This window comes from Amblyomma maculatum, chromosome 4 (genome assembly GCF_055883805.1).
Source record: "Amblyomma maculatum isolate TAMU_Amacu chromosome 4, ASM5588380v1, whole genome shotgun sequence".
Lineage (NCBI taxonomy): Eukaryota > Metazoa > Arthropoda > Arachnida > Ixodida > Ixodidae > Amblyomma > Amblyomma maculatum.
Genome location: NC_139347.1, coordinates 36,952,591 through 36,969,425, shown reverse-complemented (window position 1 = coordinate 36,969,425; position 16,835 = coordinate 36,952,591). Strand labels below are relative to the sequence as shown.

Sequence of the window (16,835 nt, the reverse complement as noted above, 5' to 3'; positions counted from 1 at the left end):
GACCACAAAGCTTCTTTCAAGACAGCTAAGAACTGTTAGTGGAGTGTTTCTTGAAGGAATACGTGTGAAAAATTAAGAAAGGCTGTCTGTAATTGTACATATTTGTCTTGCTCGAAATTTTTGCCTCAATCTATCGAAAAGGTGAAACAGGTGATGAGCTGCGCTCAAATTTCGCATTAGGAAATAACGTAATCGTGGGTAATTTTTTCTTACCATGTAGCCGGCTTCAACTGCGAGCTCCTTTGTAGTAAAACGAGTACATGATATAGAACGACTGCCTATCATTTTAAGTAGCTTGCCTTAGCTTCGTCCTTATATACTCCTGCAAAAGGGTGTCCCTATATATGCCAATGATTAACTGCCAAAAATGCCAAGTTATCTCAACCATTATCATAAGTATGTATTTATTATTTGGGTCTTACAATTAACCATATCCATATACCACCTACTCTTAAATGACCGCCTTGATTCATCCTCGAACAGCAAAAATAAATGTCACTTGTTTATGAGCCCACCATAAAATACACGCTTGAGTGCGATTTGTAGCTTCGCACTCCTCTCGAACGTGAACGGTAGAGTTTCAGAGGCTTATTAAAGTATTAACAGGCGCTGCGCTCTTACAAAGCATTACCTAAGTGCACAGCAAGTCTGTGGTTACACCAACCATATTAGGCCCCATTTACATCAGTTAGGCTTAGGTACTTCGGCTGTCACGAGGTGTTATTCTATATGTACTGAATACAGTTTATGCGACAATAATGCGCTGACCAAGGTTTAATCATAATTTTGTTGACATTGCCTTGATCAAGGTCAATAGCGGTGAATTTTTTGTTGAATAACAAGGCTATTTCAACAAAAAGTTAACGATTACTTCTATTATATACCAATGCAAGAGCTACATGTTCGCTTTCGGTATACCCTTGTGTTAGCTCGCTCCATGTTAAGCGTCAAAATTAATGCATACGCTATAGCACTTGAAGTTTTTCTCAATCAGAGAGCGAAGTTGGAGACGGAGAGTACCGGCCTCCAAGTTTTGCGCCCAGAAAGGAGAACGAAATAGATTTATTCCGTGAATCGGGACAGTTGGCGTAATTGGCTTCTTTCCCGCCACAAGAGACCTGGCTGTTTGCTGTACAGGGAGGCCTGGTCCTCGCTGAACACATCGTAAAGGACGGCAGGAAGGCGAGGGGGTGGGAAAGGAAGGCGAGGAGGAAGCATATACACGGTTGACAAGCACGCAGAAAGAAAAAAAAACGGATAAAGGCCTACCAGCGTTCACATACACAGAGTGGAATGCCTTGTCTTGTAAACAGAACACGACGTCCTTGTAACGCGACCAAAGGTATTGAAGAAACGAGTATATAGAGAAGCTCCAACGTGTTGCAGGAAAGAAACTGGGAAATATTTGACGCCAGTGGTCAGAATGTAAAGTAGCGCGCTGTGATTCTTGTAGCGAATTTATAAATTATGTAAACGTAAGTGCCGATTTCTGAATTCTGAAGTGTTGAAGATTCACGGAAAGCTTAAATTTCAAAGCCGCAGAAAATGTATAGAGACCACAGGTAGAGCAAAAATGACGGGGCAGCCTGATTGTGAAAAATCTAACCCGCGTTATGGGATGAGCGCGAAATTTGAAGCTTCGGCGAAAACGCGAGTTTGAGCATTCTGTGAAAGCCCCATCTCATTTACTACTTCTTCAACAACTACTTGACTGATTCTCGTTTCTTTTTCCGTCCTCTGGCTTACATGAGTTTGTTGCTGAGTGGTCCCCACTAAGTTAGTGTACCATGAAGATGCTTTTGGCCATATCAGTGGTATCACAGTGAGCCCATTCCATTTGTAAATGATTTAAGGCGTCATTAGCTCCATGGCCTCTGTGTGTATTAAATGACCAATGTCATTCACATGGACCAAATATGCAGGTTTGTACTGCTTCAAGTTTTGCCACCACAAAATGTATATTCGCCAGCCCCGTAAGTCTGGAGGCGATCTCACTCTCAACCTAACGAGGCCGTTGTTTCGAATGGATTTAGAATGAGATGACAGCTTTGTCACGCTCTGCGATCTCCAAAATATATATGAGATATTCAGAACAACACAATATGAAGAGAGGAAACATTCTCTCCTTCACATAACACCAGACACTCAACATTGCAAATGAATCAGCTGTGCAGAGTAATCTTAAAGCAAATAAATTACAAGATTTCAAACACAAAATGAAGCACGACACAGTTCCCCTCTCCGGTCCAGGTGTTCGAGCAGTCTCAAAGTGTCGGCAAAAGGCACACACATACAGCCAAGCACACGCAAAGAGAAAAACAATTTGAGTGCTTTAACATGGCGTGGTCGATGCAGAGCACAATATAGATAACCGTCAAAGCTACAGAATGGTTCTTTTTGCTATAACGCGATCTGCTTCCACGAGCCGCCATCTGCTTGTGTGCGCTAAGGTGTGGCTTCTACTGCGCATGCGCTCATGACACCCTACAGGCCATGTGCTGGCGAGCACATGGCATGCGCAGTCCGGACCCCTCATAAGCGCATCGTGGTAACGCATCTGTCTACGTTAAAACCACCTTATATTGAACTAAACGCATACTCAAACGAGGAACAAGGTATTTGCGCTAGATGATACCGTGAACGTGGCCGTAGCCGTATCCGTAGCCATACATGCTGTGCCGTAACCATACATGAAAACACTGTGCCATGAGAGCTCGTGTGTCGACTTGACAAACAGCTTTTGTGTATGGTGTAAATAGGTACAAGTCTTTGGTCTATTAGAACAACGCGGAAAAGAAAAAAAGAACATCAAACAGAAGAGAGAACAGCGAGCGCACTCGTCACCTCCTACTCGTTTCCTAGAGGTAACTCGCGACGATGAGAGCAAAGACAGACCCGAGTATGCACAAGAGTATACAACTATATACTTATACTACACGTACGGAACAGTGAGCGCACATAAAATGCTCCTGGAGCGAACCGGGAGCACTTTTGTTGTGGTATATCTTGGAGTATTGAAAGCGAGTGGAGGACTTGTTGAACAACGGCTGATTCTCATGTCTCGTCTCTTATTACTCTTTTTTTTTTCCCCCTTAAATACCAGCTCAAAAATATAGGCTCATCCCTTGTGTATTCTTTTATCAGAAATACGGTTTTGTTCGAGGAGTTTTTCGTTCCCGCCTCGCTGGGCCGGAAACAGAGGTTGCCTACTGAACTCCGAGGATAGAAATGTTCGAGCGCTTTTTCTGGCACCTAAGCCTAAAAGCAACGCTAAGTATATAATATAGCAGTACTGAAGTTCTTTCTTTCTCATCTGCGCCAAATGCAGAAAACCGCAACAAAACTTTGATCGATGTATTTTGATCGCCCGGCGAAATATTCAGTACGTACACGATATATCGACGTATCATTTGTCCCCTTTACGAGTGTATCCACGTAGCATGTACTGATGTACTGCATAGCTTTAAAATTTTAGAAATACACCTCTATGATGCAGCAGGGTTCTCCGTCTCTCTCTCTCTCTCTTTTTTTTTTTTTTTTTCAATGTGTGCAAGTCTATACCACAGTAATGCCAGCCTACGGAGATGCAACTTCAAAGAGCGTAAACTGGGTTCATATAGACTACTGTCAATTTCCAGGACGCTAACGATTTTTAGAAAGATTTCTTATATTTCGGAGAGGGAAACCTGCGCTATACACGGATTTTACTTGTTAGCTGCCCTAGCTTCCCGATTTCTAAATCAGGCAAAAGACAATACGAAGAGGGTATACCTCCATTTTCTTTTTTTTAATCGCAGGCACCCTGAAGGACCGTGTGTCCCTTTTCTTATTCCCTGCGCGGTGAACACGCTGCTTAGTAGTTACCCGTAGGCTACGTAGAAAAGTTTATGTAATAAAAAAAAGCGCCGTGCATCGTTCCTTCTCGACAGATTGACATTGCCTTGGTGTCCTCATCTTTAACAGTAAAATAAGCAAAGCTTTTGCAATTAGGCGCAGATGAAAAAGAGAAAGCACCTTATAACTAGACGGACCATAACTGAAAGTCGACTTGATGTATCGCGGATATAATGACGAAGAGTGGCTACAGAATGAAACTGCAGTCAAGTACCTGACCTCCTAGTGGAAGAAAAATGGCCCCTCCTCTCCCGCCATTCAACCCCTCTCCCCCGCTGCCAAGATACACCTGCGAGTACAGACACACATCGACGACCGTAAACGCGCGCGTAACAAGAAAACGAGCGCTTATAAACAAAGACGCCGCGCTCATCGCCCCTCATAGGGACGATCCGTGCCGGAAAGTTTTCTCGACACGTGTTCGACCCACTTACGCTCTGCTTCGTCACAAGGCTTTCGCTTAGCGTCCTCAGGAAACCGAAACAATAAGATGACGGGTAACCGGAATGAAAAAAAAGAAAAAAGCGCCTACGACCACCGAGGAAAAGGCAGTGCAACAAAACAGTCGTCATAATTCTTATCTAAAGGAGTCAAATTTAGAGAGAGACTCTAAGGCTCCTTTCGAACATTTCGAGTTGATAACCACTTTGCATCCTTTAGCTTCTCTATATTCGGCACGCGTAGCAAATTTTAAAAATACAGAGGAAAATTATTTTGAAACAATGAAAACCGTGAAACCAAACCAAAGATTCCGCCGAACTAAGACATCCTATAGATCAAACTATGGTGCCATGAATACTGTCGCTGAACATGTGACATCATATGCGTGTTAACGCGCTAAACTGGCGATTGTGAAAGTTTGGATGGTTATTTATCTGGAATGATTAAAAAAAAGAAAAAAAAAACATAGGCCTGCAGTAAACGCAGAGCGAATATCAGTAAGCGTACCAGCTCTGAAGATTGCCCATTGTAAAAAAAAAAAAAAAGAAAAAAAATGTTTCTGCGGTTTAAACGCAGTTACTCCCACAGGTTGAGCGATAGTAAGTGATTCTCTTGCTATGCCGGTTTATCAATGTAAGTCAAGGTGAAGGATTGCACCGACACGGATATCTTTAGGATCTAGTAGAGCTAACACTGTAAAAAACACCTTAGTTATGGAGTTATCCTAAAAGCAGTCACGAACTGGTTTATACCTTTTTTTTTTTTCAGCTTTCCGTGGAAGATCGGATTGTCATCCTTGTCGCGCGTTGCATGAGAACTTGACGCGTAGAATTAAAAGGAGCAAAAAGATGAAAAGACTTCCCTTCGCTAATTCCATTATGCATTCTAAACTTCGTTTCATGCGATGATGGTAATGTCCTCTTCATTAGTGTCTATTTTTTTTTTAAATTTACATTAACTTACTGCAGTTGAATCGTTCTGCGTGAAGGATCATTTATACCAATGTTTGAACATAGCATTGTACCGTTTTCCTCGTCATTTACTGTTCAGGTATCCTGAAGGCCGTAAGCTTTGCGCCTTTGTGATCCACAATGTTACCGTCCTCATCAACTTCAAAATCTTCACTTCCTTGTGACGTCGAAACATACCCTTTACTTTAGGGGGCTTCAACAGAATGGCAGTGTGGCATATGAAGTACTCGAGAGCTTCGCTTCAATAACCTGCGACGCGTAAGAGCTAAGCTCTTAGGCTCTGGAGAATAAAACAAACAGTGACTATATACCTCGCAAACTGTAACTCCGTAACAACGCGCGTCACCAAAACTAAACCTTCGCGCCCGCCTCTAAGAACTTGCTTGCTTTGAGCGCATGTCTTTGCCTTCAGCCCGACCTTTCACTTTGATTTCGCTTCAAGCTCCATCATCAGTGAGTTACCACGCAAGCACGAATAAAATTTCATGTCTGATTTCAGTAACGTTTCAGCGGTACAACAAATCAGGAGAAGTTTTGCACATACTACACAGCACGCCAACACCTTACAGAATGATTCGCGCATTCTATGCATTTGGGCAAATAGCCATCTGTTAGCAGTAACAACAGGTGTCATCAGTAAAACACGATGTGTAGAAATTCCATCATCAAAACTACAGCGGTGAGCTGTAATTCGTTCAAGCCCATTTCGATCCATCAAACAGTGCTTCTGATCCATCTCCTATGACATTTCCCACATGTACAGTCATTTTGACTCAACCATGATCCACCCTCAAATATCAATCTACGTGCAAGAAAGTCCGAACTTCTGGGCGAAGCCCTCATGTCACTGTCTTTCCTGTCCAGCTCCAAAGAGAACTTACAATGAAGGTACAACAGCAGCACTAGACTCTGTATCTTTGCTGTGCCGCACGAGACCGCGGTGACCCCATTCGACGGTGACGGGAACTAGCACCAAACCGAGCATCCTCGCTTCCGGCACTGCGTCCAGTACCGGCCCGGCAACACTGCACGCTCAGTGCCTCCGGTCTTGAGGAGGCTACAGTGCCGGAACCGGAAACGCGGTCTGCTACGAGTTCCCGTAGGAGATTCGGAACTCGCCATTGGGGCCACGCCACCACCTTCTACGGTAATAATGATAAGCGTAACCCGTACCGACCACGGACGAGTACCGGAAAGAAGATGGTGCACCCCGTAACGGTGGCCACAGTACGGAGGAGCGTCACCGCACTTGACGTCGCTGTTGCCGTTAGGTAGAGACTGGGCCACTATCCGGCCGATTCTGAGCTTGCGGCTAATACAGACCAGACTTTCTTTTAATGCGCAACTTCGACTTTGTAACTGCGGTCAGATTCTTTGCGGCTATGGCATATTCGGAAAGCCAGTCTCAAGAATGATGAGGCGCCACTGACGTCCAGTGCGGTAACGCTCGGCTACAACGCCCCGCTCAGTCACGAGCAGATGATGACCGTCCTCCTCAGCTCAGACATAGTGGTCCTTCCCGCCGGCCAGCAGCGCAGCGTTGGCGCACCATGCGTCAATACAGATGGTGGGGAGAAAGGGCCCTCTTCAGTCGACAAGCAGGTTGAAGAACAGCTCGGCCGAGGCGTTGGCGGGCGGCGGGTTGCGCACCCAGAGCCGGCAGCGTACGCCGATGACGATCGCCGTGATCGGCTTTCGGAATTGGACAGCCACCAGCGGTGCCATGTAGTCGCGGTGGCCCGTGTATGGAAAGAACTCGGTGCGGAATCCCTGGTACGGCGTATACACCACGCCGCCCAGGTTCTCGCGGTCTACTATGGTGTCCCCCTCGCACTGGAGAAGCACGAGGTCCGGTTTGAGCAGCGGTATCAGCGGCGCCGGAATCAGCTGTGCGGCCTCGTGTTGGGGGAACGGTGCAGGCTCCCAGCCCGGCACGTTGGAGAATTGGAGGAAGACGCAGGGGTTGCCCTCCTTGTAGCCGAAGTCCAGGGCCGCCGTGCACTCGGGCGCCACTGCGCGGATGTCGAAGAGGCACACTTTGCCGTGCTCGGGCCGCCGTCCGAAGCACTCGGTCACATTGGCGTTACGCGAGGCGCGTACTGGGTCGTAGGCCGTCACGAGGCCCTTGAGCTGCGCCGTCAGCTCGGGCCAGTCGCGACCTTCGTACGGCAGGCTTCCGTGGCGAAACCTGCGCGGATAGGAGGGGATGGCAATCAAAACGCTACTTTTCCACTAGTGGAGAGAGGCTGTGGAGGAACGGTCACAAAGCCTAAAATGCTTTTTCTTTCTATTTTTTAACCGATTATTTTCTATATTAGTTTTTGAAACAGCCTGTGTACATTGCATTAAGTCAAATTACAACGCTAAAGCTTTTCCTCTGAATGGAATTGTAAGGAAGATAATATTTACAAAATGAATATTATTACTATCAGTATTACATGATTCAATTTCTCTGACTTATGCCTGTTAGACCTTACGGGCACAGTAAATTATGCTGAAAATGGGTTTTAAAAAAATCTTCAGTGCATTTGCTTTTTTTCACGGCCTATCTCCACAATAAATCAGTTTCCTTTAGATTAAAAAACCTAATTTGAATATTTCGAAATTATTCGAACATTATTATATATTCACACACATCTACAAGCTTTGGCAAGCGTGACTTTCCGAGAAACTAATTAGGGGGAAAGGAGGGTGATTGCAGAGGAGACGCGGTAGTCCTTCTTGCCAGTCACCGACGCAAAAAAAAAAAAAATGCTACGAATTTATAGGGTAAATCAATAAGGGTGTGTGCAGAACCGTTAGGGAAATCATTGCTTCCTTATACAGTCTACTGCCCTCTAATCGCCGGCCTGCTCCGAAAAAGACATGTCTATAAACCGCTTAGCTGCAAGAAAAGAAAAAGATGCCCAGTGCTCTCAATGTACCATGCGCTACAGGTCGTTATGCCGTAAACGAGACTACCGGTCGCTGAATGAACCGCTGTGAGTGCACCTCACGTGAGACACACAAGAAAGGAAGGCAAGACCGCCTCCTCACCAGATCAGCCTGTGCTTGCCTCTGGGTCGTGGCCAGACAGTGAGCAAGGAGGCATCGTCCGTCCACACCATGTCATCGATTTCCCTTCCCGTTGAGAGTAATGTGGCCACCAGTACAACCGCCACCAGCAGTATGGCCACCAGCACGGCGATCCACCACATGACCCGCGGCTTGGACAGCCACAGGCTGACGCCGCCCGCACCTCTCTGCTGCTGCTGGTCGGCGGACGGGGCGCCGTCAGCCTTAGCTGCACCATCTTCAGGACCATCCGCAGCCGCCGAGACCGTCCGCAGGGGAACCTGAGAGCCACCGCGGAAGAACGCCATCGGATGTCGGCACACCAGACAGAAAGAGCGAGACTGAGAGAGGACGGTCACTTCTCTTCCACTTGCGTTTTACCTCGGTACGTTGTATCATACCCCGTAACTAATCATCCCAACTGCGTTCATCCTGCGCCCATAACTGCAACGTATGTTGCAGTCAAAATTCCTGAAGCCAAAGGATTTTTGTCTCTGCCGCAAAATGAAACCATCAAAATTTCGAAACGTGCACTGACATCGAACAGCCCACGGGCGCTTTGCTTTTCGCCTCTATCGAAAAGCGGTCGCCGAGGCCGGTATTCGATCGCGCATCCTTGCGGGCACAGTAGTCGGGCGCCCATAACCCCTGCGCCACCCTAGGGGGGGGGGGGGGTAAGAAATCGGTTCCTAGTATTTTTTAATGCCCTTTGGCCTTTAATGATGACGCGACGCCTCCATTTTGCGGCTGAGACAAAATACCTTTGGCTTCAGGACTTTTCACCAAAACTGTACCCGCGTAATTATAATGCAGTTATGTACCACATTTTAGTGCAGTTTGCCCCAATTCAGCGTTGAAATCATACTGGCTGCTCTAGCAAACGCATTTTTCAAATTTGAGATAGAAATAAAAAACTAATGCTTTCAGGAAGAAATTTTCAGTTACGGCAAACATAATTTACTGTAGAGCTATTTTAATTATGTACCTAACTAAATAAAACGCATTAATTAATATTTAATTATTCCAGCTAGGTAGTTGCTGCCGACTGGAAGCGTGAAGCCGTGGACAAATAATTCAGTATTTAGCGATCAATTTTTGAAGGTTTTGTGCTGAAAAATGCAGCCGGATATCGTTGTGGTGAAGGGGCTTAGAATGCGAACTTTTCGTCGTTTCAAAAACTGACATGGCGTGGCCTTCTCCACGGCCTAGAATTCCCAACTTACACTCACCACAGAACTGAATTAAGTAAAATGTTAAAGAGATTTTGTTGACCGCGTGCTTAATAAGATTAGTTTTTGCGCTATAAAGGTCGAGAATCAAGTATTTGGTTAACCAGGTATGCGCGGTGTAATCAAGACCTGTGCGCACGGGCACTGGCTCCGAGCGTCTGCATCCTGTTACGATGTCTGCTACAACTGTCTCCCAGCTCGGACACTGCTATACGAACTGCAAGGTCTATGTGACCTCCAATAGACTCTGAAGAATAATCATGGCATACACATATCTTCCTGTTGACATGTGCACCATTTAAAAAAAAAAAAACCTTACACCCCAGGTGAGTTTGCTTTTCAGTCATACGGTCAAGCTCCTGTGGTAATCCCAGCATCTGGAGGGGCGCGGACAATAGCTCACTTCCTCTTCAAGCGACCTGAAACGCTGCAGGTCCATAAGAACTCACACATGGCTCAAGACTAAACCCTCTTTCGCTCCACCTTCAACAAAAGTCAACAGCATGGTCAACAGACTTTTTTTCTGTATTTCTGCAATCATCCTAGATGAACATATGATATATGAAGCGGAAGGCGAGCCTACATACCTTCTCGGGCTCCTGCTCGGCCTGCTCGGGAGGTGCCATGGCCGGCCCGCTGTGGTCCTCCACCACCACAGCGGCGGCCTGCTGCGGGGATGGCGCCGCGGTCTCTGCGGAGGCCGGTGTCCTAGAGCCGGGCTGCTGTTGCTGCTCGGGACTCGCCGGTGCCGGTGACGGCACCGGGGTGCGCGGGTCAGAGGGCGCTCGCACGGAAGCCGCGCCTGCGCGGAACCGGTCACAGTCTACGAATAGCCTAGAAGCGTTGGCCGACTTTCCCAGGGTGACAGAAAACAATTCGTACAGATTTCCGCACACATAAGAAACACATAAGAAACACATAAATAAGTATCTGGCTAATGGCAACCCCACAGTTCAGGATATTTTTTTTTTTTGCGTAAGATAAAGATGTGTTAAAAAGCCTAATTCATTATGCTGACCTGGAGAAATCATTAAGGAGGCTCTAAACCACAAAATAAATCCGATGATGCGAGCTCTCGTTTCAAACACTATATGCTTCTCCAAATGTTCATCACCGGGGAGCAGTCATTGCAATGATGTCAGCGCCTCGTTCGATATGTTTGCGAGAACAGGGCAGCGACGAGTGCCGACGACCGCGTGCGCGAAGACTGGGTGTCAATTCCACTTGAGGTGCAGGTCAATGGAGATCAGGAAGAGCTCGAAAGTGGCGTTTCAGGGCATCCTTAACGGGAATCACACATACCCCATGGGCCCTAAACTCCATGTGGTCCAAAATACCGTTGTACTGGTTCTGCACGTCAAACTTGGTGATTTTGCTTCCAATAGTGGAGCGGACCTTCTATGATGGAAGCGTAATTTTGCGGCAGAACAAAAATGTGACTATATCTACCTTTTGTAGACTTGTGTCAGCCTGTAAGCGAAGCAAGCTGCCATACAGCGTACCGCTGTACACAGCAGCGATTAAAAGTATATTGATCTGCCTCGTAGCCACAGCACGAAATGTAAAGACTAAGAATATCAAGTATACTACAAGATAAGCTGCGCACTGTCGAACGAGACCAATCAAAATGCACACATTCCGCAGCTTTCAATCCACATGCATACAAAAAGAAAGCAGGCAGAAAGAGTGTACTCTTCTCGTACTCACCCTCTAAGGAATCACTAAAAAATAAACCTCCACATCTCGACACTCGACCGGAGAAGGCTCGTTCAGGTGTACCTGCACAGTAAAAACCACCATCACAGAACGATGAAGCGGGCCGACCCACTCGGTTTACAGACTGCGCACGCCTTCAAAAAGGTTTAGCCCCGTTCTAAACGACTAAGACAAGACAGGTCACCCGCTGTCTTTTTGGCCCTGTCTGTCAGTAAGCGCCAAAGCAAGCGCACTGTTACCATCAGTGAAGAATCAGCCCTCGGCCTAGTGCGAACGTCTCTACAAAGATGGACACAACGACGCCACTCACCACTGCTTGACGCTGCCCCTAGTGCGCTCTGAGGGGACTCTCGGGCCCCGTCGCGTGCATCCGGAGACGAAGGGAGCGGGACTAGGAAAAAAGTAAAGGGGCGCGATGGAGGCCCCGTCCGTTGGGCCGCAGGCGTCCGTCAACAGAGCGCGCGAACAGGGGCACCCTCCCAATCAGCGCTTCGCCGCTTCGCCTAGCGCAGCTTTTATCCGCGTTAAGGAAACGCCTTCCGCGACGCCACACGTGTCTGACAGCGCGACGGCACGGTGGCCTCGTTGCAGAGACCGCAAGAAACTTGCGCCGCAAAGGGTGAGGAGATAGCACCGGTTTGCCTCCGCCTGTGTAACTCCGGCGGCAGCAACGTTCGCCAGGTGGGCCACACCATTATAGTTGCTGGTCTAGTTGAAAACAGCGCGTTGACATAGAAATTTGGTTTGGCCGAGCAAGTTCCCCACGTGCGCAACACAAGCAAGGTCGTTTCCAAGAGCGCTATCATCGATCGTCGCCACGCTGGACTGCGCTTTGAATCGCCCCAGCATATCCAGCGGAAATGATCAGATTCCCTGCAGTCCGGCAGCGCCGTGGAGTTTACAGCTGGCGTCAGCAAACGAGGAATAGAAGCCGTCTCTTCCGCTAATGGTGCTGATGCACTACCAGCTAAACAAAAGACCACCAGTAAAAACTAACAAAGAGTCCCGTATCTATGACATTGCATAACTGCTTTTGAAGGCACAGCAGGAGAAATAATATTAACAGACTCTGATTTCAGGATAGAAAGTTGCGACTCTTAACAAGGCCCTAAAAGAAGAATACTCTATTTTTCTTTTCTTCATTATTGTACGGAGTTCATGTCGATGAAAGCATTTGCAGTTCATTACATGGCTGCAACATATGAACATTTCAACAGTTGGGAGGTGTGTACTGTTCTGATAACATTTGTCTTCTAGAGACGATGCAATGTTCGGCAACTTAATCTGGATGGAATGACGTTCCACACTTTAGCGCTGACAAATGCTGATGTTCGACGTCCATATATATTATGTGTTTCAGGTAGGTCAAGGTTACTGATATTAACATGTCTAGTGTGAATTGAAGCTAGTATCAGAAAGGAAGGCTTGTAAGGTATATTTGCGTTTACAACGCTGTTCACCAAAGTCAAGTTTTGTAATTGTGAATTGATTGGAAACGCATGATTTTGAAGATCTCAGAAAAGTGGTTCTGATGACGACCATCAAGGTATACCGATGCTATTTTTTCTTAACGTATTTTCCGGAAAGTAATGAGCGGTGCGAGGCAAGATGCGTATGAAGCCCTGACTGGACGCATTATGCAAGATTACAATGAAATACATTGAAATAGGCCACACTCAATTTATCAAAGCTAAAATTATAGTTAACTAGAATATGTTACTCTAGTTCACTATAGCTAAAATGCTTTCTCGCGTTAAGTAATGTGGCGCATGCAAGGGTTAATTAGCAGCCCAACGGAGATATTCATCATCATCAGCAGGTAGAAGGCCTCTCCCATATTCTTGGAGGAAGAAAAGAACTTAGGAGAGGCCCTGATGTCACTTTATTGAAGCCGGCATGGCCGCGCGGCCGCGCCGCGACCGGACGCTGCAATGTCTCTCCTCCTTTACCCTCCGCATTTTCTATCTCCGCGACGCTCACGTATCTTTTCTTCGCACTACATGTCCTGCCCATGCCCATTTCTTCTTAATTTCCACTAGAATGTCGGTAACCTGAGTTATTTCTCTGACCCACTCTGCACGCTTCCTATCTCTTAATGTTACCCCTACCATTTTTCGTTTCATAGCCCTCTGCGCTGTCCTCGACTTAAGTAGAACCCTCTTTGTTAGCCTCCACTTTTCAGCCCCATAGGTAAGTACAGGTAAGATGCAACTGTCGTATACCTTCATCTTGAGCGATGCCGGTAATATGGGAGTGCTTGCCAAATGCGCTCCAACCCAGTCTTATTCTCTTTGTTGTTTCCTTTTCATGGTCCGAATCTGATCATCTAATGCTATATTCCTAAATGAATATAAGTATACTTTCTCAAGGGGTATTTCTACGGCCTGTAGTGAAGGTTTAGGACCCTGTCTTCTGCTAGAGGTGAAAGCTATAAATTCAGTTCTCTCGATGTTACGTAAAAGTTTGTTCACTCTAAACAGTTTCATTGCAGTCTCCAGTTAGTAGTAGGGCTGCGTCATCGACATATATAAACTGGCTCTGAGCTCTGTAGGAAACGATTCTAGTCGGTTATAAATAACGAAAAACGTACGGCCGGAAACGAACAACGCCAACGCCGGCTTTTCTGCGACACGAGGCCCTTACGCTCGGAATGTGGTGAAGGGTGGCTGTTCCTGGCCTTACGGGGCCGGGACTGATAGGTCAACGCCGCTTGCGGCGGGGGCTAGCCTGCCACCCAATTTTTATGTATTGTAGGCCGTCATTGCACCCGCCACCGTTTAGGTGGTGGACGACGACTGTTGCAGCGCGCATCTTCCTCTCCCTCTTCTTTCTTCACTACTTTTTCTGTTCTGTCCGCACGAGGCAGCGGAGGTGGCTTAGCTACAGAGCCAGTAGCGGGCCCGTGCATTTTCTTTTCCTTCTTTCTACAGCCACAACAACATCTCGCGTAATATGTTACCCCCTTATCTCTATAATCACTCTCCCTATTCCTGTTACAGGCTGATGAAAAGTTTTCCTACGGTCACCACCCCCGCAACAAGATTTCACAGACGCATAGACAGCAGCGCAGTTAACTATCGAAATTGGCGACAACCGCTACCATATATTACCGGTATTCTTATCGAGTGGTTCAGTCAAGGAGCAGTAAAATTGATCATTTTTCTCCAAAGGAACTTATATCAAACTCGTTCATACCCAGGTAGCACCGAACATTAGAATGTTATGAAATTGTTATCAAAGATACTTGAACTTTGCCTAACATTCTGTGACATAAAAATAACACTAGTAGAACATTTAAAACAAACATTTTACTAATGTTGACTTCTGGATGTTACGATGTTATATGTTGCATAACAAACATTTTAATGTTACAAAGAAATATTTCAATATAGTCTCCTAAATGCTAAAAATATTTGAATCATAACCATAAAACAACAGAGCATACATATTTCAAACACCAAGTCCTAGCATTTTTGCCCTTTTTCTTCCAGCAACCATGTTTTTTTCAATAACACTTCTTTGCAACTAGAGCTTTGAGACGATGCCCATCGTAAAATGCAAGCACATCCCTAATATTTTGAGAAAGTTTGCTTATTACCAATCCGCTACTATCACTAGTGCATCGAACATCCGCCGGCGATGGATATAAAAGGTTTACTCTATGCTTCCGGTGGCTGTTCCTGACCCTACGGGGCTGCGACAGGAGGGGGCTAGCCGGCCATCATATTTTTATTTGTTGTAGGCCGTCATTGCACCCGCTACCGTCTTGGTGGTGAACGACGGCTGTTGCGGCGCGCCTTTCTCTCCCTCTTTTTTTTTTCTCTTCTGTCCGCACGAGGTAGCAAAGGTGGCTCAGCTACAGAGCCAGTAGCAGGCCCGTGCATTTTCTTTTCCTTCCTTCAGTCGCAACAACTATGCTATTTGTTCAGAGGCGAGTGTACGAATGGTGCTGTATTATGGAGTTGTGCTGTATTGTGGTCTTTGCAAAGCGTGCAAATTGTGTACCATCACGAGCGGTGGGCGTACATGTTCGTGTTCTACATTTTCACGAATGTTGCACACATATTAGATTTATGTAGTTTGTCTATGGAAACATAGCAATCTTTATATGCAACATTGCTAAAAGATTAGAAAAAAAAAAAGACTAACATCAAAATAACGTTCGAATGAAGCAAAAATATGACATTCATCTAATCTTTCAGTGCTACTTGGGTACCGTGCTTCGTATGTCGACGTGTTTGACGGCAGGTGACTAAAATTACGTCCTACATATGTGCAAACAAAATAGCACTAACCATACCCACGACTCAGAGCAATTAGTAACTACATACTAGCTGCTTCATCCAGCTTGACGAGAGGCGTAATGCAATCATGGAGCGGTTGGTACGAAATTTGGTACAAACGAACGCGCGCACACACAAAAAAAGCAGGGGGGTTTCAGACGTGCGAAGCAGCTATAGTGTTTGACAATTTTGTTCCGCGGTTCAGCATCGAGACTGGCAGATACTATGGTAGCGTTAAATTTTCGTTTCAAAGAAAATGCGCAGTTGCCTGTCTTCTTAGTGGACACCTACAATTAACGGCATACAACTAGAGGTACATATGTCGCCGGTTCGAATCCCTATCGCAAACTAATCTCGCAGATGTGAGCTAAATGGGAAGCGAAATGGTGCGACACCACCCTAAATGCTGATCAGCGAACGGTTACGTCACAATTTCGATAACGAAATCGTTATATTGCTGTTCACACTTCTTCACGCCACTCCCAGTATTTCCAAGTTTAGGATACAGGAACTGCACGACTGCAGTTGTTAGTCCTCACCTATCTGAATTCCCACACAGAGCATCAATTAGCTCGTTTCAAGCAGCTGGTAATGCACTTTACAAATATGTCGACAAGGCGTGACGGCAAACAACGATCGGTCCGTAAAAGTCAACGTCTGGAACAAGCAGACCATCTCGCGCACCCCTCCCAAATCAGCGCTAAAGGCGTTCACCAAGAGGGCTCACTTGCGCAGACCAAATGCGCAGCCCGTGCGAGGAGCTCGGTTCCAGTCGTCTGGGGATCGACTCACCTGCTCGGACGCCTAGATGGCCCCACAGCTGCCATGGTGTGCGACCGGACGCTTCTCAGCTGTCAAGGTTAGGGGGGCACGCGTCATTGCAGTGAGTTCTCGATTGGGTCATGACGTCACTGGCCTCCAAAGCTAGCCACGGCGCATCCGCCACCACACACTGCGCGCGCTTCGTAGCCGCGAGAGGGAATAGTGAGAAAAAAGAACGTCCGGCGACACCCAACCGTCCTGCCGCGCAGTGCGCGACGTCACAACGTCCAGTGCGCGGTTCACGCCTGAACACCCGTAGCGCCAAAAAGCTGGGGCGCTTTGGCGGCCTCGATAGCGAGCCGTAAACAAGCCGCTCCCACCTCATCGGCCTGAAAGCACAACCGTAAGCAAAAGAAAAAAAAAGAAAAAAAGCGCGATACGAGGCAGAGGGAGACGCGTAGAACGTGGGATGCGGAAGAGCTGGC

The 16,835-nt window shown here is 46.7% G+C and overlaps 1 protein-coding gene across 2 annotated transcripts; it reads right to left on the bottom strand.

The window, feature by feature from the left end:
- Positions 1-1,044: 1,044 nt before the first annotated feature.
- Positions 1,045-11,854, bottom strand: LOC146190726 (sodium/potassium-transporting ATPase subunit beta-2-like). 2 transcript variants are annotated; one of them, XM_084601092.1, is made up of 5 exons: positions 11,616-11,854; positions 11,297-11,368; positions 10,177-10,391; positions 8,343-8,641; positions 1,045-7,494 (listed from the first exon to the last, which is right to left on the bottom strand). In XM_084601092.1, the coding sequence occupies exons 3-5, from the start codon at positions 10,213-10,215 to the stop codon at positions 6,894-6,896; spliced, it is 939 nt and encodes a 312-aa protein (XP_084457218.1). In that variant the 5' UTR covers positions 10,216-10,391; positions 11,297-11,368; positions 11,616-11,854; the 3' UTR covers positions 1,045-6,893. The 2 variants fall into 2 exon arrangements, with proteins under 2 accessions (XP_084457218.1, XP_084457219.1); XM_084601093.1 differs by lacking the exon at positions 11,616-11,854 and adding an exon at positions 11,545-11,566.
- Between the last annotated feature and the right edge of the window lie 4,981 nt (positions 11,855-16,835).

Excerpts from the sequence above, each read along its gene's own strand:
- LOC146190726 (XM_084601092.1), bottom strand. The coding sequence starts at position 10,215 with ATGGCACCTCCCGAGCAGGCCGAGCAGGAGCCCGAGAAG. Across the intron at positions 8,642-10,176 it reads CCGAGCAGGAGCCCGAGAAG|GTTCCCCTGCGGACGGTCTC; the intron begins GTATGTAGGCTC and ends GGTGGCTCTCAG. Across the intron at positions 7,495-8,342 it reads GGCAAGCACAGGCTGATCTG|GTTTCGCCACGGAAGCCTGC; the intron begins GTGAGGAGGCGG and ends CTATCCGCGCAG.